We start from the raw sequence: 21082 nt of genomic DNA, 5'->3' as shown, positions 1-21082 counted from the left end.
ACCAATATTAAAATGCAAAAAAAGAGGAAAAAGAAAAGGAGAACTGAGTAAACAATCCAATAAACTAATGATAAGTGAACCTATAAACGAGTTTGTTCGTGAATATAAACGAACTGAATACACCTATGTTTGTGTTGTTCGTTTATTAATATACATAAATTTTTTGATTATACTCATTTATTTAGTTTAATAAACCAATGTAAACAAACTTTATACGACGTTTCACGAACAGTTCGTCAAATACTTTGTTCACTTACACCTCCAGAAATGAATTTGAAAAAGCACCTTGTTTCATTAAGGTATGTTAGAAAGTGAGTACAATGAACTTGATGAAGATGGTATTCGGAGCCATTGATTTTGATAGAACCCGCATCGTTGTTAGCTGCATCATACATGTTTAAGTATATTAAATCTCACGTCATCTTATATATATATGTGATAGGTATGGCTCATAAATATACCAGTAAAGAGGACAGGGGATGGAGCGGAGTGAGCAAAGCGAACATCAACTGTCCTTACAAAGAAGTCTCGTACAGGGGGTTACGATTATGGGGTGGGGTGTGGGGGCGCCCCGCGGGTACAAGGTTAATTATATAATTATGTACCAGTTTTTTTTATTAAATAGAGATGTAACCTAAATGAGACATTGAATAAAACTTCTAGCGCCGCCTAGGCACCGAGGACGTAAGAACATTGTCAAACCTCGTTAAAAATTTTTTGTTTTCATTACTTTGTCCGATTCTTCAACAATTGGTATCATGTCAGGAAAAAATTAATGTTGCGAAATTGATGGTCAGGAACTTCGGATTATGGCAAACGAGGGTGAAGGATCTACGCAGCAGGGGATCCTGAAGGCTTTGCGACCTACAAACCGGTGTCGATGGAGAGGACGATTGGGAATAATTGCAACAGCGAGCGGTAGGAACCATACGATTATGCTTGGCGGACGAGGTTATGTATCACGTATGTATCTGTCGTCCCAGACGAAATTTGGAGGAAGTTAGAAAGTCAGTTTATGTCCAAATCCTTAACGACAAAATATATCTAAAGCAGCGATGTATGGGCTGAAGATGCAGGACGATCACAGAGCGTTGATTCTGTTGTGTTCGTTGCCTCTCTCTTACGAATACATGGTGACTACTCTTACATATGGGAAAGAGACTATCAACGTTGAGGAGATTACTGCAGCCTTGTTGGCTCATAACTAGCGGAAGCAGAATACAAGGGAAAGCTCTCAAGCCGATAGCTTATATGTCAAGGGTAATCGAGATCGTGGACAGAAGCTAGAGAAGGCAGGGTCTGGTAAGCGAAAATTTAAATCCAAATCTAGTGATAAGAAGACAATTCACTGTTACAAGTGCAAGGAGGCGGGACATATGAAGCGAGACTGTCCGAAGTTGAAAAAGCAGACTGATGAGAAGCGTGATGTTTCATCTAAGTCTGTGAACGTGGTCGAGGATGACAATTCTGATTGCAGTGAGGGTGATATGCTTTCTATTTCAACGACTCAATTGACGGATGCGTGGATTCTTGATTCTGGTTGTTCTTATCACATCATGCCAAATAGAGAATGGTTTTTGGCATATCCCAGATTTGAAGAAGAATTTGATTTCTTTGGGCACTTTGTACAAGAATGATTTTATCCCTAAGGCTGATGAGGATAGGGAAACCATTCAGATTGTTAAAGGAGCTTTGACTGTGATGAAAAAAAAGATGATTGCAGGGAATATTTACTGACTGTTAGGGAGTACCGTTGTAGGTGTAGTTCATTCTGTTGAGTCCTGTGATAATGCAACCAAACTGTGGCATATGCGTCTTGCTAATCTTAGTGAACGTGGTATGACTGAATTACATAAAAGAAATATGTTGCATGGTGTTAAAAGTTGTAAGCTCGACTTTTGCAAGTATTGTGTTCTTGGTAAACAGACTAAAGTTTGTTTCAAGACTGCGAAGCACACAACTGAAGGGATTCTTGATTATGTGCATTCGAATGTATGATGGCCTTTCACGACATCGTCTTTGGGTGGATCTAGGTATTATGTTACCTTTATTGATAATTTTTCACGGAAAGTTTGGGTGTATTTTTTGAAACATAAGTCTGATGTTTTTGAGAAGTTCAAACTGTGGAAAGCTAAGGTAGAAAACTAAATAGGATGAAAAATTAAGTGTTTGAGGTCTGACAATGGTACAAAGTACACAAATTCACAGTTTCTACAGTTCTGTAAGAGCATGGGATTAAGAGGCATTTTACAGTGCGCAAGACACCACAACAGAATGGTGTTGCGGAACGGATGAATAGGTCGTTGAATGAAAGAGCCAGATGTTTGCGGTTGAACACGGGGCTTCCCAAACACTTCTAGGCCTAGGCTGTTAACATGGCGTGTTATCTTATCAACAGATCGCCAAGGCCATCATTGGATGGGAAAGTTACAGAAGAGGTATGGACTGGTCATGATGTTAGTTTTGATAACTTATGGATTTTTTGTTGTCCTGCTTATGTGTATGTACCTGCTGATGAGAGATCCAAACTTGATGCAAAATCGAATGAGTGCATTTTTATGGGTTACAAGAAAGGTTTCAAAGGATTCAAGTTCTGGGATCTAGTTGCGAAGAAAATTGTGATCAGTAGAGATGTTGTTTTTGATGAACAATCCATGTTGCAGCAGAAGAAAGACACGACAGTGGTGGATTTCGAGCAGTTTCCAATTGAGAAACAAGAAACTTCTCAACCGACTTCTGGTGGTTCCGCTACGGATGATTTGCAGCATTATAGTCTCGCCAGAGACAGGGTGAGACGGACTAATATAAAGCCCCTAGCAGATTGGGTTTTTGAAGACTTGGTCTCTTTTGCACTTATTGTTAGCAGTGATGATTCGATTACTTTTCATGATTCCGTTACTAGTCAGGAAAATGACAAGTGGATGGCTACCATGGTTGAGGAGATGGAGTCTTTGAATCACAATTGTACATGAGAGTTAGTTCCCCTTCCTGAGGGTAAGAAGCTGATTGGTTCCAAATGGGTGTATAAGAAGAAACCAGCAGTAACAGAAAAAGAGGGGGAGAAGTTCAAGGCTCGCTTGGTAGCAAAGGGTTTTTCACAGAAAAAATGAGTTGATTATGATGAAATCTTTTCCCTGTGGTCAGGCACACTTCAATTCGAGCAGTACTTGCATTGGTGGCTAGTTGGGATTTGCATTTAGAGCAGATGGATGTTAAAACTGCTTTTTTGCATGGTGATTTAGAGGAGTAGATCTACATGCGACAACCTGAAGGTTTCACTCAACTTGGAAACGATCATTTAGTTTGCAGATTGAAGAAATCTTTGTACGGGTTGAAACAGTCTCCGAGACAGTGGTATAAACAGTTTGACTCCTATATGATCAAGATTGACTACAACCGATGTGAGTATGATTGTTGTGTCTATGTTAAGAGCCTTGATGATGGTTCATTTATTTTTCTATTACTGTATGTTGATGATATGTTGATTGCTGCGAAGAACATGGATGATGTTATTGGTTTGAAAACCTTATTGAATCAAGAATTTGATATGAAAGATTTAGGTGCTATAAAGAAAATTCTTGGAATGGAAATTTGTAGGGACAGAGATTCAAGGAAACTGTGGCTATCTCAACGAGGTTATGTTGAGAAAATGCTAGAAAGGTTTGCGATGAGCAACACAAAACCAGTTAGCACTCCATTGGCGAATCACTTTAAGCTCTCATCAGAACAGTGTCCGAAGACAGATAAGGAAGCTGAAGATATGGCAAAGGTTCCGTATTCTAATGTTGTTGGCTGCTTGATGTATGCAATGGTATGTACTCGTCCTGATTTAGATCATGTTGTTAGTCAAGTTTGTAAGTACATGTCTAAACCTGGTAAGCAACATTAGGAAGCAGTCAAGTGGATTTTTCGGTACTTAAAGGGTATTGTGGAACATAGAATTGTTTTTGGTAGTCAGCGGGATAATCCTTTGGTTGTAGGATATGTGGATTCAGACTATGCAGGTGACTTGGATAATAGAAGATCTACGACAGGGTATGTGTTTACTCTTGGTGGAGGGCCCATTTGTTGGAAGTCTACTGTTCAATCTGTTGTGGCACTATCTACAACTGAAGCTGAATACATGGCAGCAGCTAAAGCTGCAAAAGAAACTTTATGGCTTAGTGAAGGAGTTGGGTGTTCAACAAGGTGGAGTTCAATTGCTTTGTGATAATCAAAGTACTATTCACTTGGCTAAGAATCAGGTCTATCGTGCTAGAACTAAACATATTGATGTAAGGTTCCACAAGATCAGAGAGTTGGTTGCATCTGGAGAGGTTTTGTTTCAGAATGTACATACTGATGATAATGCCCCTGATATGTTCACCAAGCCAATTACGACAGACAATCAAGCATTGCTTGGACTTGTTGAATGTTTTGAGTTGTTAAAGAAGTAAGGTAACCCAACCCACATTGAAGTTTCCAAGGGGCAGGATATTCACCAAGGTGGAGATTTGATAGGTATGGCTCATAAATATACCAGTAAAGAGGACAGGGGATGGAGCGGAGTGAGTGAAGCGAACATCAAACTGTCCTTACAAAGAAAGTCTCGTAGAGGGGGTTACGATTATGTGGGTTGGGGGTGCGGGGGCATAGCCCCGCGGTACAGTACAAGGTTAATTATGCAATTATGTACCAGGTTTTTTATTATAAATAGAGATGTAACCTAAACCTATGAGACATTGAATAAAACTTCTAGCACCGCCTAGGCACTGAGGACGTAAGAACATTGCCGAACCTCGTTAAAAATTCTTGTGTTCTCTCGTTATCTTTGTCCGATTCTTCAACAATATGGTATTTGAATTCTTACTGCAATATCGTGGCCTCTATTCTTGATGATAGACTGAGCAGGCTTGTACATGAGCTTTACCTCTCCGGATTTCTAGATAACCTTCACCCTATCATTTGTCATGTAGATTGGGGACTGGTAATGTCCAGTTTTACAAGCTCCCCAGTCTTTCTTAAGTTCTCCCCAATGAAGTGGTCATTTCTCACTCTTCACTGAGTAATCAAATTCTCTCTCATCCTCTGCATATTCATATATATCAATCAATAGTGTATGCAACTCCAATAAAGAATGAGGTAACTTACATATTTTTTAATGGTAGGTAATTGAAACGGAATCAAAATGTAATGTATGATTTTAGAATAAAAAAAAGTTGAGTGACCAAAACGAAATTACGGGAACAGGTGGTTGAATAAATACATAGTTTACCCTAAAAATATTTATCTATTTTTGACATTATCAACTTCTTGCGCTGAAACTGAAGAAAGAAACACAGCTAAAGTGATGAGAAATGCTGAAAACAAAACTGGACATTCTTTGGTACTTCATGTTTTGTCCAATGATTCCCATGGAAATATTGATATATGATATGAGGAGAAAGCTTGTTGAGGATATTTACAAATTTCAGGCAAAAACAAGTGAATTTTTCTCTTCCTACGAGTTTTATGGGTAACCAAGCTTTATTACTAATTTCAGGAGGGGGTGAGAAAACCAACAAGCGTTGGCATTGGTTAACAGAATCCATATTTTTGCCTTAAAAATAGGGTTATTGTACTTATAACAGACCACATTGAGAGATAATCTGCTTTGAATAAGGTCTAGGGTTAGTCTCATTTTGTTTAGCTATAACATCACTAAAACACCTTTTAACAAAATTGATATATAATTGTTTTACGGGGTTAATCCCATTTTATTTTTTTATTACACACACTCACATATATAAATGTTTAAATTCAAGATTTTTAAAAAGAACAATATTCCTTTTAATCATTTGTTTTAACCATTTGTTGGTGATTAAGCTTAAAACCTCTAATGAATAATAATTATTTCTTTAATTATTGAGATAATTTGGTCCAGATGCATGTACTTAAATTATCTATGTATTATATATAATGACTAGCTTCATAATTAGTTATAAAGATTCTTCATTTTTTAACTTTTTTTTTGATAAAACTAAAACTGCAAAGTTTAAGGGTTTTCAAATTCCAATAGTCTTCAAGGAGACAATGACAGCCACTAGAGGTGGTTGAGTATAAATTCTTTAGCTAATGGAGCGCCCCTGAGCCAATTTTGTAAACTTATCAGCCATCGAATTAGCTTCCCTCTCAATTAGCAATATTCGAGTCCACAAGTGTATTCTTCATGTCTATTCTTGATGCCGGAGATAGTAATTTAAACACTTGGACGTTGTCTGTTTCAACCATTACCTTACGAAAAGTCAAAAACCCAATCTCCATGCATGCACAAGAACATCGTGGAAAGCCCAAAATTTTGCAAACAATACCGGAAAATTACTAATACTTTTAGAAAAGTCAAATAACCAATTTCCTTGTCTAGCTACATTGAAGAACACCCCTGCAGTTGCTGCCATGTCATTGCACATCGCAGCTCCGTCTGCATTAGCTTTAATTCACCCCTCGTGTGAGAAAGCATCCATTGAGGCCGAAAGTGACAATGGCCGGTGCCCGGAGTTGATGAATTTGGAAGGAAATAACAAGAGATACGACAGAAATATATTAAAAAGTAGTTTACTAAGAAAGAATTCAACTTTGTATTCAATAGTTTAATGGGAATGACCCCATTACATCATATTTATAGTCCATTACAAGTCTGACTAATTGATTAACAAACTAACCAACCCAACAACTTTTAATAATAGAATTCAACCTAATATATTTTCTAACATTCACCCTGCTTTTTTCACCTTCTTTATTTTGCTTCAAATCATTGATCCTTGAGTAAGAATTACAACTATGATGACTTGATGTAAATATAAACACTTGATATTCAAGTTCAAATTGTGACCCGAACAAGACGTAACCAACTTCTAAAAGAAAACATTCTTTCTAGACAACTTTTTCCTTGTTCCTCATATCCATTCATTCATCGGTCTTTTCTAACCTTTTCCCATTTCATCCTCATTGTCTTCATTCTTCAACACTTATTCGGATTTCCTTTTTGATGGAAGCAAGGCGGTCAAGCTGTCTCACCACAAAACGACCAGAAAATCACCGTCTTATGCTTTGTTTCCCTGACTTTTTTTTCTTCTATTTCATACAATTTGGATAGTGTGGATGACGAAAACGACCAAAAAATCATCGTCGGAAACCTTAAATTCCCTCTCAAAACAGCCAGCTGTCTCACCACAAAACGGCGGAGCACCACCCAACATAACAAAAAACCAACGCCAGCAGTCCAAACATCAACCTTCTCGTTGTAAGCTCTCCCCATAACAACTTCTGGAACAATATAATACGGTGTCCCGACCGACCCATCGAGCATTCCAGCTTCCCCTAACAATGTAGCAGAACCGAACCTGTGACAATGAACTAAGCCAGACGTAATCGGTTGCATGTAAGAAGCAGCTCTGGGTTCAGACATGTTGTGAATAATGTGTCGTAAAGAGTTGGGTTTGCAAAGTTGGAGGGTGAGTTGAAGTGTATCTTCGGATTCGATCATGTCGTGGATTTGTACGATGTGGGAGTTGGAGACAAAAAGGTCATGATTTTGAGTTCGTTTTGCAGACGTTGTTGATCGATTGCGTCTTTTAAGGAGGCGTTTGTTGACGGATTTGCAGGCAAATGAGGCTTTGGTTATGGGACAAATCACTCTAGTTATTTGTCCCAAAACGATCTCTTCCTACATCTTTACAAACATCATATTTATTCCTCACAAATAACTAACATTAATTTCGGTAGAAAAACATAATTTATATCAACTTAATATGTTTATTACTTCATCAGTTATTTCATTTTTATATAAATAAATAAAAATTAAATCCCTGTAATGAGAGTTGTAATGATATTCTAGCTCTTTATTTCTTTAGGTACATGCAATCTAAAATTAAGAGACCAAAGCGTGTCTTTGTAATGAAGTAGAAGATTTTAACTCTGCAAGTGGTAACTATAAACAATAATTATCCAGATGATAATGACCATTGCTATGAAGGTTCCTAATTTTTGTTGCTATTCATTGTTTACCCTAATTAATACCAATTTTAATCACTCTTTCTTGGTTTTTTATTTTTTTTATAAATAGATAAATGAAATTCGTTGAATACCAATAAATAATAAAAATAAATAGTTCTGAACACAGATGGAAAGATGAATGTCATTAACTAAAACATGAAAAATGTAAGATCCGAAGATAATGACTCAATCGACAACAACTTAAGCTTGTACTTTCTACATTAAAAGAAGTTGTACTTGTTTTTTTTATGAAGGGAAAAAAAAGGTGAATATCAAAATTGGGAGCCTTTCCTTTAAGAGCTTATCCTACAAGCCTTTTGGTGAAATGGATAGGAACGTGAGCAAGTGAGCAATTGCTGTGAAGGTTCCTATTAAAACTACATCACACTTCTGAAATATATATATTATTTTTTATTAATTACAACTATTTACGATATATTATATATTTAAAATTTTCTTGGTAAATTATGTATACGCTTTGTAAATATAATTGTTAAACTCAAATATTTTAATAAGAACAATCTTATTTTTATTACTAAAGATCTATATATACATATGGTATCCATCCACTCTTCATAATTTCTAAGAATAATTATATTAATTAAATTATTTTGAGTATATTTAAGGTAACTTATATAATTACATTGGAGTAGTGGACTGCACCCATTGTTATTAGTATTTAAAACTATAGGCTTTTCACTCTCTCTATGAGAGATTTTCTTCTCTTCTCTTTCGACTCTCTCACTACTCTTACTTTATCAACAATTTTCTTTTCTTAGCTCTTTTTCTGGGGAAAATCTGATGATCTATGAAGCCTCAAATGTGATATTTTTCTTGATTTCTTTAATCATATTTTTCATAATCATATTCATACACTAACTAACTGCAGTCTTTCGAAGAATTTATTGCAGTGTTCAACTCCAAACCAAGATATTAGGGTGCCTTCTATACACACACACACACACTTTGATTCAATCAAAATTTTCCAAAATTTTCATTCTCATTTTTGCTTATTCTCTAATCATTGGAAGCCATGCAAATATTGCTAAAGTGAAACCCTAGAAAAAGATCATCAAACAAGCAGCAAAGACACCATCTTTATCACCATCATCAACAAGCTGTCTGAAAATGGAGATGATTTCCACAGAAAACAACCCGAACATTATCTACCCGAGCCTCATAGTTACCAACAACATCAGCAGCAGCACCGCAACGGCGCCTCCGACGAGCGCTCCGAGTCGCTACGAGAACCAAAGCGAAGAGATTGGAACACATTTTGCCAATACCTGAGAAACCATAGGCCCCACTGTCACTCTCACGTGTAACGGAGCTCATGTCCTGGAGTTCCTTAGGTACCTGGATCAATTCGGCAAGACCAAAGTCCATAACCAGACCTGCCCTTTCTTCGGCCACTCGAACCCTCCCGGTCCTTGCCCTTGTCCCCTCAGACAAGCCTGGGGCAGCCTAGATGCGCTCATCGGTCGACTCCGGGCTGCTTATGAGGAGCATGGAGGTGTGCCTGAAGGAACCCTTTCGAGCTCGAGCTGTTAGGGTTTTCTTAAGGGAGGTCAAGGAGTTTCAGGCCAAAGCAAGAGGAGTTAGCTATGAGAAGAAGAGGAAGAGAGGTAAGCAGAATGTTGCGCATTGCCGTCAGCTCCTCCGCCAGCGACGCTTGCCGACGATAAGTAGCAAACTAAAGAAATTTAATACTATATCTTAATTAAAATCAACCAAATATATTTACACAATCCAACATCCTAGTTTTCGTGTAACTTGGTCTGTATGGGATTTGGAATTTGGGTATTAATTACTACTTAGGACATTATACTGTTTTTCCAATTAAGTTTGGGTTGTACACTGTGATTTTGCTTTGGCTTCAAAATAAGACAGTCTGCTTTGCTTTGATAAGTGGGCGCAGTGCACTGCCTACCCTTCAAATTCATCTTTTAGGGGACAGTTTGAAATGGCTGTCACATTGCATGATGAAATATAATTTCATTTTAATAGCAAAATAATCATTTTTTTTAATAGTCTGTGTTATTATAAAATAATATAATACATGTTCAAAAGACTATCAACCATTAAAAAAATGAACGGCTAAATCACTCCTCAAAACTCTTGTTACCAAATATTGCATTCTCTTAATACTAAAATTCATAGTGAAGCACGAACTTGAGTGTTCAAAATGGGACATGAGAATGAAATGATACCTGAAACAGGGCTTTATTTGATCATAAGATGTTATAAATTGAGTGTTCAAAATGGGACAGGAGAAGTGAAATCAGTGGTTAAAGGAGACTAGTGTGGTCATGGTTCCCAAAAAAATATGAAAAATTAGAGTTTAGACTTTTAAAATTGTTAAAATATCTAATTTGGTCTTCACACAATTTTTAGAAATATATATTAATTTTTGAACTTTTGTATATTCTCAATTAAATATACATCCCATAATTTTTAAAAATTCTCATTAAATTTTTTAAAATTTAAATTTTTTTAATTATACCCCGATTTTTTTAAAAAAAATGTAAATTTAAAACCTTCAAAATTTTTAAAAATTTTAATTTAAAATTCTAATTTAAAAAAAATTAAATTGGTCCTACAAGCTCTTCCACCGAGTGAAATAGTAGAAATTTCTCTGAGTTGAAATATTAAAATATCAAATTGATTCCACCGCCAATACATTCCAAATTCCAAGCATTATTTTTAGAGAAAAAAGCGTCAGTGACCGAAAATGTCTTATAATATACGATTGTAATCAACTTTTTTTTGATTTGCCAAAATGACTAACAAAATCGCAACGCGATCTTCCAAGAATCGCAATGCGATTCACGACCACGACCACGACCACGACCCGACCCGACCCGACCCGACCCGAGACGGCGGCGGCGGCGGCGCGCGAGAGTCCCCCTTGTTCTCTTTCACTCAACAAGGAAATGGGAAATCCAAGCCTTAAATACACTTCCCAATAGTGTTTCCAATACTATGTGGATTGAGCATTACTCAACACTTCAAAGAAATATAGCATTTTTGTAGCATGTTTCCCGCTTAATCCATATTAAAAATTTAAAACATTTTATCATATTAAAACTATATGTATAAGTTTGAATTGAAATGTAGATATCTACAACTCTTTTAATTCTCTTGATAAAATGTTTTAATATTTTTAGATATGGATTAAGTGGGAAAATACTACAAAAATTGCTATATTTTCTTTGAAGTGTTGAGTAATGCTCAATCCCACATAGTATTGGAAACACTATTGGGAAGTGTATTTAAGGCTTGGATTTCCCATTTCCTTGTTGAGTGAAAGAGAACAAGGGGGGACTCTCGCGCGCCGCCGCCGCCGTCTCGTCTCGTGGTCGTGGTAATAGTCGTGGTCGTGGTAATACGTGTCTTCGACACGTCCGCGCGGATACTATATTTTTAGAGAAAATTCTTAAGAAAGAAACAAATGCAACAGCTTTTGAAAGAATTTACTCATTTTCTGAATCGCATTGCGATTTTCTTAATCGCGTTTCGATTCTTGGAATCGCGTTGCGATTTTCTTAATCGCGTTGCGTTTCTTGGAATCGCGTTGCGATTTTCTTAATCGCATTGCGATTCTTGGAAGATCGCGTTGCGATTCTCTTAATCGCATTGCGATTCTTGGAATATCGTGTTGCGATTTTCTTTTGACCGTTGCGATTTTCTTTTCAACGTTGCGATTTTCTAAATCGCGTTGCGATTTTGTTGGTCATTTTCGCAAATCACAAAAAAATTAGTTAAAATCGTATATTATAAGTCATTTTCGATCACTGACGCTTTTTATGTGAAATGATAAGTAAAAGAAAATGCCCAGTTATGTGTCTTGAGAGCTAGGGGTATAGTTGGCATGCCAAGAGTTGAGGGTCTACGCGGTCCTTCGGGACATATATGTATTCTTTGGAACATGTGTGAAGTCTGGTGAGACACATACTTGATCCTTGGCATATGTATATGATTCTTAAGGAATGATATGTGTTTCCTTCGGGACATATATGTATTTTGGAACATGTGTGAAGTCTGGTGGACACATACTTGATCCCTAGTATATGTATATGATTCTTAGGAATGATGTAGTCCTATGGACATTATATATGGCACTACGGTGCAATTCTACGGGCACTCGGTGCATCTACGGGCACTTCGGTTACAATTATATGAGCTGGTGGTGACAGCATAGTGCACAACCTCTATAGACTCACATATAGTTCTCACATGTGTACATGGGCTTTGAAAGGAGAACATAATTTGATATAATGATATGTGTTTGAAAGGAGAACATAATTTGATATAATGATATGTGTATTTCTGTGACATGGTAGAAGGCATATATGATTTCTCGTGACATGGTAGAAGTGCATATATGTCTTGGTGATATGAGAACAATGTAGTGATATATGTACATGATTTGTGATATGATGTGTGCATGATATGATATATGTATGATAGGGGTTTTGGTATCTGTTACATAATATACATGAATATATGTTGATGTATGTAAATGAGTTGCTATAATTTGATAGCATAAAAGAGTCATGCATGATTAGTGGGTCTGAATTCCATTAGGTGTGTTTTCTTAGCATCACTAAGTCATCGATTAGCATGTGAGTGTTTCACACGCAGGTTACAGAAAGTGAATATGGAAGCTGAGAGGAGTATATAGGTCAGCATCTCCTTATAAGATTTCAGATCAGAAAATAGATGAGTTAATGATTTTTGTTATTTTGATATAGTTGGCATGTATAATTGATGAGTTAAATATGCTCTGATCGATTTTGGTTATTGTGGTCAAATTACGTAACTATGCTTTTACTCTAAGGAAAGTTTTAAATTTTCTTTGAATTTTGTCAAGAGTCAAGTTTGAAAAGTCATGTGACACCTCGAACTCGTATCCGGGTCGGTAGGGTTGGGGGGTTACACAAACGACGGTGAGTAACTTTCTAAAAATTAAACTATTATATTTGAATTATTAATATATATATATATATCAAACATATATATATTAAATCAAAGAAATTTTAAAAGTAAAATTTACAATACTAAATCAACATATAATCAATCACTAAATCAAATTTATATTTGATAATATTAATAATAAATACATTTCAAAAATTAAAATAATATATTAAATCAATCGATTATTAAAAATCTATAAATACTTTGAATGATTAATAAAAATATTAATATTATAGATCACAACCTATTTTTTAGTGAATCATGACATTCTTGCGCAACCGTATTTCTTATATATATTCATAACATTTTTAGTTTTTAATTATTTTCTTGTCGTGAGAATGTTTAAGGCCCCACGGCTTAAACTTTGGTAAACTTTTAGGTGAAACTTAAATGTTAACAATATCCGTAACATTATCGATTATAACTCATTTCTTACCATGTATAAATTTTAGTGCAACCGTTATGTTACTTCGACTATAACTTTTTCGTTCTAATTTATAACATTTTGTGCTCCGCTTTTAACCTATTCATTTTTACCGGTCACACCTTTTATTAACCTTATTTTAAGTGCCTCCCAACAGAACTTTCTGTTATGGGCAACTTGTTTTGTACAAGTCATCTCCAGCCAGTTCTGAATACATTACAGGGTCGATATTGTTGCCTCATTCGACTGGAGAAACAGGAGAAGAAACTCATTCGTAAATGTATCCCATTGGTGATTTCTTCTCTCCATCAACCATTCTCAAAACCTTCACAAGAGATCTCGTTAGCTTAAGCACGTAGAGTACATTACTCCAAAAGGTGTCTTGTAGAATGTAGGATGCCACATTTTTTACTCCTACTTCCTTTGGCCACTTAGATTCACTCCATTCTTGAGAAGTAATCATCTTTTTCAAGTTATTTCTTTGCTTATGGAATGGGGCAAGCGTGATGAAAGATGTTGTAAATCTAATGATTGTCGGCCTATGCAAATTTCTCTTATTTGTGAACCTCCTCATCATGTTCACAAGAGAAATGTGATTATATATATAGTCATTCATGAACATGCACTTCTTTAGTGCATTTTTCACCTTTGGAATACCTCCAATATCCTCCAACATTAAATTGATGCAATGTACCGTGCATGGAGTCCAATAAAGATTTAGTCTTGTGATCATTAACAATTTTCCTAAGTTAATAAAATAATAATCAAGTAACTGAATAAAACAAAAAAAAATAAAGGAAAACAAGTAAATAATTTAAATTTCTTACCAACTTTGACATAATTAGATGCATTATTCGTTATCATTTGGACCATATTTTTCTATCCTACTTCCTCCACCATGTCATCAAGCACTTTAAACAAAATGTTGACATCCTTCACAATCTCTGAAACATCCATAGATTTAATGAATATCTATCCCTTTGGAGAGTTACAAGAAAGTTCACAATAACTTTTTAGGCCACCGAATCACCATCCGTCCGAATAAAATTGAACACCTTTTAGCGCTCATTCTTTTTTTGTGATCCTTCATAATCTTTTGAGTGTCATCCACTTCTTTCTTAAGGAGGGGAACTCTAAGCTCGTGCACTTAAAGCTAGGATAATATGCCGCATTGAATGCAATTCTGACATCATAAAATAACCTAGCAATCGCATACAATTTTCTCCCTTAATTGCTTAGACAAGTTGCATGCAAGCCTCCCTCTTTATTAGGATTAGCTCTAGGAGATGAAACAAACAAATCCATTGGACCCTTAAGGCTTGGATTTTTGGATAATTATTTTCCACTCTTTTGACTCGAATTACCGCCACTTGTGTTCAATATCTCAATCTCTTCTTCTTCTCTATCATAATCATCAACATCATGTAGAGATTCTTGAGACATCATCAAATTTGAGGCCTTTGTCTCAGTCTTCTTCATCATAAAATTCTTCACTTCTTCCCTCACATGTTTAGGACATTTAAGGCATCTGGTACATTTGAATCCTCCAACTAAATATTGTTTCATTCGTTGTGCCACTCCTTTAGTAACCTTTCTACAAAACTCGCATGTAAAATGTTATTGTTTGTAGGATCTGATTTCCATATTTCTTTTCGAATCTAAATTATCGTTGATTCCGTAGAACTAGAAGCTGACCCCGATTTCATTTTTCAACAAACTGAAATTTAATAAAATATAAATAAAATTCAATAAATATAAATAACAATCCAACAAGTTATCTCGAAACCATTATTCAACAAGCTGCTCATAACTTCTTCGCAAGCTGTCTTGATTTTAGTGTTTTTCCATATTGGTTGATTTACTTTATTTAATAAAATTATCTTTTATGAGTTTAATGAAGAAATCTATTATTATTAATCAACAAATGTCTCGAACCCATTAATTCAACAAGCTGTCCCGAACCCATTCAACAAGCTGTCTTGATTTTTAGTGTTTTTCCATATTGTCATAACACATAACGTGAGCTAATGAATGCAATTAATGTTAATTTATAAATGGTAACTAATAATTTTTTAAGTAAATAAAAATAGCTAATAGTTTTTATAAAATATTAACCGGTGGAAAGGTTCAATCATTCATTAATTTTAGCAGGAGAAGAAAATGCATTTTCAACCATTAGGAAAAGCATGATCTTGCAGGTTGCTACTCCCTTTGTCGATCTCTGCCTTGTAATCAAGAATTTGAGATTCACAAACTGTTAAATACAGAATATGATTCATTTAAATTCCTTTTTGCAATTTCTTTCATGTATTTGAATCCTCACTTTATCCATTATGATGACCGACTGTTCTAGACTTTTCTTGTTTTTTGATCTCAAGGGGACTAGAATCATTAGATCATGCATTTGAATCCTCAGTTTAATTATGCATTATGATGAAACTATTTTCTAGAGTTTCTCTTGCTTTTAGATCATGAATGGAATAATGGATTTGTATCTGTTCTTTTCTTTTGGGGGGGGGGGGGCTATACCACGATAAAGCTTTTATTTATTATAATTTTGTTTCCTGATTAAGTGTCCTGATCACTTTATGCATTATTTTGCATTGGATGGTAGATGAGAGTGAACTTCGTGTTATTCACTATACTCTTGGCCCTCTTAAACCTTGGGATTGGTGGACATCTTGGCTCTTAAAACCAGTTGATGTCTGGCAGGTATTATCGGACTTCTTCACAATTTATATGAAAAGCTCCAGTGTTATTCCTAGTCGCCTTTTCACAAATGGGTATAAATGTCAAATAATTGTTTGCAATGCTGCAGAATGTTAGGGAACAGCTTGAAGAATCGCTTCCTGGAACGGTGGTGGCAAAAATCCGCATGACGAGCTTCTGGTCAAACTCCTCTTTGTTTTACCTTTCTGGTTCTACTTTTTTGTTACTATCATTCTTTCCTTCTTAAGGTTAGTGACTGTAGATGTTGCATTTTCTCAATTCAATTCCTACTATATAATTGCTGTCCACTCCCAAACCATATTTTTTCCGGTTCAGACAGGTTTTCAATTTGCAGAAAACTTCATTAGGCAATCAGATCAGACACTTCTACTACATAGTTAGGTCAAGAAGAATAAGCTTACACAGGTGTTTCTTCATCTTCCACCATTAATGCAAACACCAAGTTAGATCCTTTCTTTATCTTTTAAGCTGAATTGTTTTGGGTCTGATTATATTGTTACCAATCTATTGATATTCGATGTGAACTTATTAATATACTCACCTCTATTATTGATTTTGGTGTGATCCAGTTTCCTAACAGTGGAGAGACCAAGTTGCCACCTACCTTGGTGGGATCTCAATATTCATTGTTTTATGGCTGCTGTGTTGTCCCTTGGAATTGGTATAGCAATTGTGCCTCGACAAGTGATGCCGTGGACTGGTTTACTCTTGATGTATGAGTGGACGTTTACGATCTTCTTTCTTTTGTTCGGAGCTTTTATTCATTTGATTTATAAGTGGGGAAGGAGAACTGCCACTCGATTAGGATCAGTTTCCTCTTATACTGATTCTTTTGATTCTGATTCTCAAAAAGGTTATCAACTTAGATCAAATACATAAATTATTGTGCATGATCATGATAAAGACGACGTTAGTTCCCTTTTCTCTTTAATGTAATATTGATGATAATTTTGTATGTTCTTTTCAGGTCATCAGCCGCATGCATCCTTTGTGATGTTGCTACTTGGTACTACCGGTTCGGGATGGCATTTTTGGCTATCGCCGCCCCATCTTTACCATGTATTTTTGGGTTCACTGCTCTGTTCTTAAGGTATATTGACATGTTCTTGTTTTGTCATGCCTTTATGAAAGAAAACATTTTCAAGCGTTGTCTCTTATATTTTTGTCATCTATGTTGCTTGGGACTCAATTGCAAGTGTCAGGTATGGATATATAATCCAATTCGAGGATTTTTTTGTCATATCTCTATATCCATGACGGATACGCGTTAGATACAGATACTGATCAGAATGAGTACTGCAAGAAAAATGAAAACTACGCCCAAAACTATCTACTTTTTAGCACTAAAATTGTAAGGTATAAGATTGAGTGACAATAATGTAATTTTTCCTCGAAAATTTTATATATATGCACATTAATTAAGAGTATTGTTAAATATTTATTTATGCGGTGGATGTTTATTATGATTGTGAAAACTTTGATGTGCTTTGTTATTAGAACTTTAATATCCATCAAGATTTAAAGTATATTTATTTCTTATGTTTGTAAATATAAAGGTTAAAGAAAATATCGAATATAATTCATATTAAGAAACCTAGCTATTCCCTAGCATTAACTTAAAACTTTAAATTCTAATTTTTAAATTCTAAACCTTAAACAACAGTTCTTTAACCTCTAAACCCTAAACACCAAATCTTAAATCTTAACTTAAAACTCCAAACAATAATAAATATTTTAAACATTGACGCGATTGAGCAACTTCGAGGGTTAAACTGATGCGAAAATACGATATGGACAAAATAATAAATTTGAATCTATTACAAGAGGCATAAATGATCCTTAACCCTATTTTATTTTAGGTGTGAAATTAAAAAATTCATTTAATTTAAATTAATAGTTAATTGTTTTACCATCAACCTCTTTCAGCTTCTTATTTACATCTTTCATCGCACAAGTAATTATAAAATTCTTCGTTGATATTTGTTTTTCATTTCCCTTAATTTCATACTTCCCTGCAAACATGCAAGTGTCGTGAATAGGTCAATAAGTTCAATAAAAGCTTGGATAATTTAAATATGTACTAGTGAAACATTAAAACAAAAAGAACGTGAAATTCTGGTGGAGTTAATTGTTCTTTTTTCAATATGGCAAGGGGAGAGCTTCAATTGTTGATTGTTTTCATAAAAAAAATCATTAAATTTTAGATGATAGATTATCAATAAAAGATACAAAGAAAATACTTAAATTATTCCAACTATTTTCTCTCTCAGTCCATCTATGATCTTAGGCCGCGCTTATCATTGATGAGCCACACGAGATTGACAGCAAGTATCGTATACACAATTTCATATCATTGAAAAGCCTACTCTGGTCGGAGTAACCTTTACAGACAGATTTATCGAGAAATACTGCAACACTAGGCAATAATTTTCCTAGTAAATGTGGCAAAGGTTGGTACAAATTATGTTCAACTACAAAAACAGCTTCCCTTTTGCTTTCTTATCTTCTCTTTAATTCAATGGTGGCTGAAATTCCAGCTCTATAAAAAGCAACCCCATTCTTTTCTTATTCCCATACAAGTCTTGTTTGGTTTTCTTACGATACTATCAATGGCTTCTTCAGCTTCGTCGATGGTCTTGGCTTTGTCAATGGCGGCCTTGGGGTGCATTGCCGCCCTCGCCGAGGCTCGAGCTTTCTTTATTTTCGGGGATTCGCTTGTCGACAGCGGCAACAATAACTACCTCGAAACCACGGCTCGTGCGGATTCGCCACCTTACGGCATAGATTATCCGACGGGAAGACCCACCGGGCGTTTCTCTAATGGCCTTAACATCCCAGACCTGATGGTTAAGTTTCTAATATTTGTTTCTCTTGTTTTTGTTTATAAATGTGTTTATTTATGTCATTTAAATGGTTTGCAGGTAAGCAAATTGGTTTATCAGAATCACCATTGCCATATTTGAGCCCAGATTTTGATGGGAAAAAGCTGCTTGTTGGTGCCAACTTTGCTTCAGCTGGTGTTGGAATCCTTAATGACACTGGAGTCCAATTTGTAAGTAAATATATTATATAGATGACATGTTTGAAGAAGAAATGGTGTCCTAAAATGTTGGAATTGCAGGTAAACATACTGAGAATGTACAGACAATTGGAGTTATTCCAAGAATACCAGCGAAGATTATCGGCTCTGGTCGGATCGAAGCAAGCTCATCGACTCGTAAGCCAAGCACTCATCCTGATCACCGTCGGTGGTAACGATTTCGTCAATAACTATTACTTGGTCCCCTTCTCCGCAAGATCCAGACAATACAGTTTGCCTGATTATGTCAAGTTTATCATTTCCGAGTATCAAAACCTCTTGATGGTAAGGATATTAGCTATTATGTCACTCGAATTTAGGTGTGAATGTCATAATGTACTGATCTTTACTTGGTTTCATGTTCAATTGCAGAAACTATACAAACTGGGAGCACGAAGGGTACTCGTGACGGGCACCGGACCACTGGGATGTGTCCCGGCAGAACTCGCGATGAGGGGCAACAACGGTGGATGCTCGCAAGAACTGCAACGAGCTGCTGCCTTGTACAATCCACAGCTTGTTGAAATGATAAATGGACTCAATGCTGATATTGGCAGAGATGTCTTCATTAGTGCAAATACTCAAAGAATGCACAATGACTTCGTCTCGGACCCCCAAGCCTTCGGTACGTTCTCTTCTAACTTCCCTATACTCGAATAAAAATCGAAATAAATACTCTGTCTAACACACACTCGTGTCGGAATAAATTTGAACTTCGGAACAGGATTTACGACATCGGAAATAGCATGTTGTGGGCAAGGACCATACAATGGACTAGGTTTATGTACTCAGTTATCGAACTTATGTCCGAACAGAGATGAGTATGCGTTTTGGGATCCGTTTCATCCAACGGAGAAGGCTAACAGATTGATTGTGGAGCAGATAATGAACGGCTCTAATCATTACATGCATCCCATGAATCTCAGCACTGTCATGTCCTTTGATTCCAGGACATAAGGCCATTAATGTGTAATGTCTCATTTAGTCCTTCAATAATCTGTTCCTTTTTTTCCTAGAAAATGTTTAGGGTGTTCTTCAATATTTGTTTCTTTAACTGTCTTGTGTTTCAACTTGTTTTGCCTTTTGTCTTGAAGTGATGGAATTTAGTGGATGTGATGTTCGAATTAGACGTACCTTTGTAATGAATTGATGGTTGAAAATACACATTAATGGGTAATATCTCATTTAGTCCTTCAATTATAACTAAATTTTTAGTTTGATATTTCTATAATGTTTTTAAATAGTAATTTGAATATATATATATATGAAAAAATAAAATTTATTTTAAAATTATATGGTATAACTTTTAATTTTCATTAATTCTACTCATTTTATATTGAATATATAATTGTAAGTTCAATTTATTTATCAACCAAGTAATCCGTGAAACGGATCAATATTATTAATCATAATCATATTTTCATCGTACTCATAATCTTTAATGATACAATAATTATATACATATATGAAATGACTTCTGTATCGTAAACATATTTGAATAAAATTCATATAAAAATATTATTAATCAATAATCATATTTTCATCATACTCATAATCTTTAATGATATTTGAATAAAATTCATATAAAAATATTATTATTTCTTAATAATTTTATATCCAGTATTAAAAATTATTGATAATATATTTTTATTAATAAAATATTTCATTTATAAAAATATTATTAATAAGTTATCTTAAAATATTTTTTTTATTTTTACTATAGTTTAAGTTGATATATTTTATTTATCATAGACTTAATAAGTATATATAATTTAAATTTTATATTAATTTACAATATAACATATAATGGACTTTTTTTCAAATTCACTTTTTAACAAAAATATCAAACAATTAAATTT

General features: G+C 35.1%; 1 protein-coding gene, 1 long non-coding RNA gene and 2 pseudogenes across 2 annotated transcripts; 3 read left to right on the top strand and 1 right to left on the bottom strand.

The window, feature by feature from the left end:
• Positions 1-7021: 7021 nt before the first annotated feature.
• Positions 7022-8680, bottom strand: LOC120128604 (annotated as a pseudogene).
• A 75-nt stretch (positions 8681-8755) lies between these two features.
• On the top strand, positions 8756-9734 carry LOC120128839 (annotated as a pseudogene).
• Positions 9735-16459: 6725 nt separating this feature from the next.
• On the top strand, positions 16460-17236 carry LOC120128802. Its single transcript, XR_005516665.1, has 3 exons — positions 16460-16586; positions 16714-16997; positions 17112-17236. It is a non-coding gene; the product is annotated as an uncharacterized LOC120128802 (long non-coding RNA).
• A 1368-nt stretch (positions 17237-18604) lies between these two features.
• LOC120128746 (GDSL esterase/lipase At5g33370-like) lies at positions 18605-20180 on the top strand. Its single transcript, XM_039146375.1, has 5 exons — positions 18605-18990; positions 19071-19196; positions 19266-19508; positions 19596-19848; positions 19948-20180. Exons 1-5 carry the CDS (start codon positions 18754-18756, stop codon positions 20178-20180), a joined length of 1092 nt encoding a protein of 363 aa, XP_039002306.1. The 5' UTR covers positions 18605-18753.
• The last annotated feature ends 902 nt before the right edge of the window (positions 20181-21082 follow it).

This window comes from Hibiscus syriacus, unplaced genomic scaffold (assembly GCF_006381635.1).
Source record: "Hibiscus syriacus cultivar Baekdansim isolate YM2019G1 unplaced genomic scaffold, ASM638163v2 tig00110482_pilon, whole genome shotgun sequence".
Lineage (NCBI taxonomy): Eukaryota > Viridiplantae > Streptophyta > Magnoliopsida > Malvales > Malvaceae > Hibiscus > Hibiscus syriacus.
Note: the sequence above shows the minus strand (reverse complement) of the source record. Positions and strands in the feature narration are given on the sequence as shown.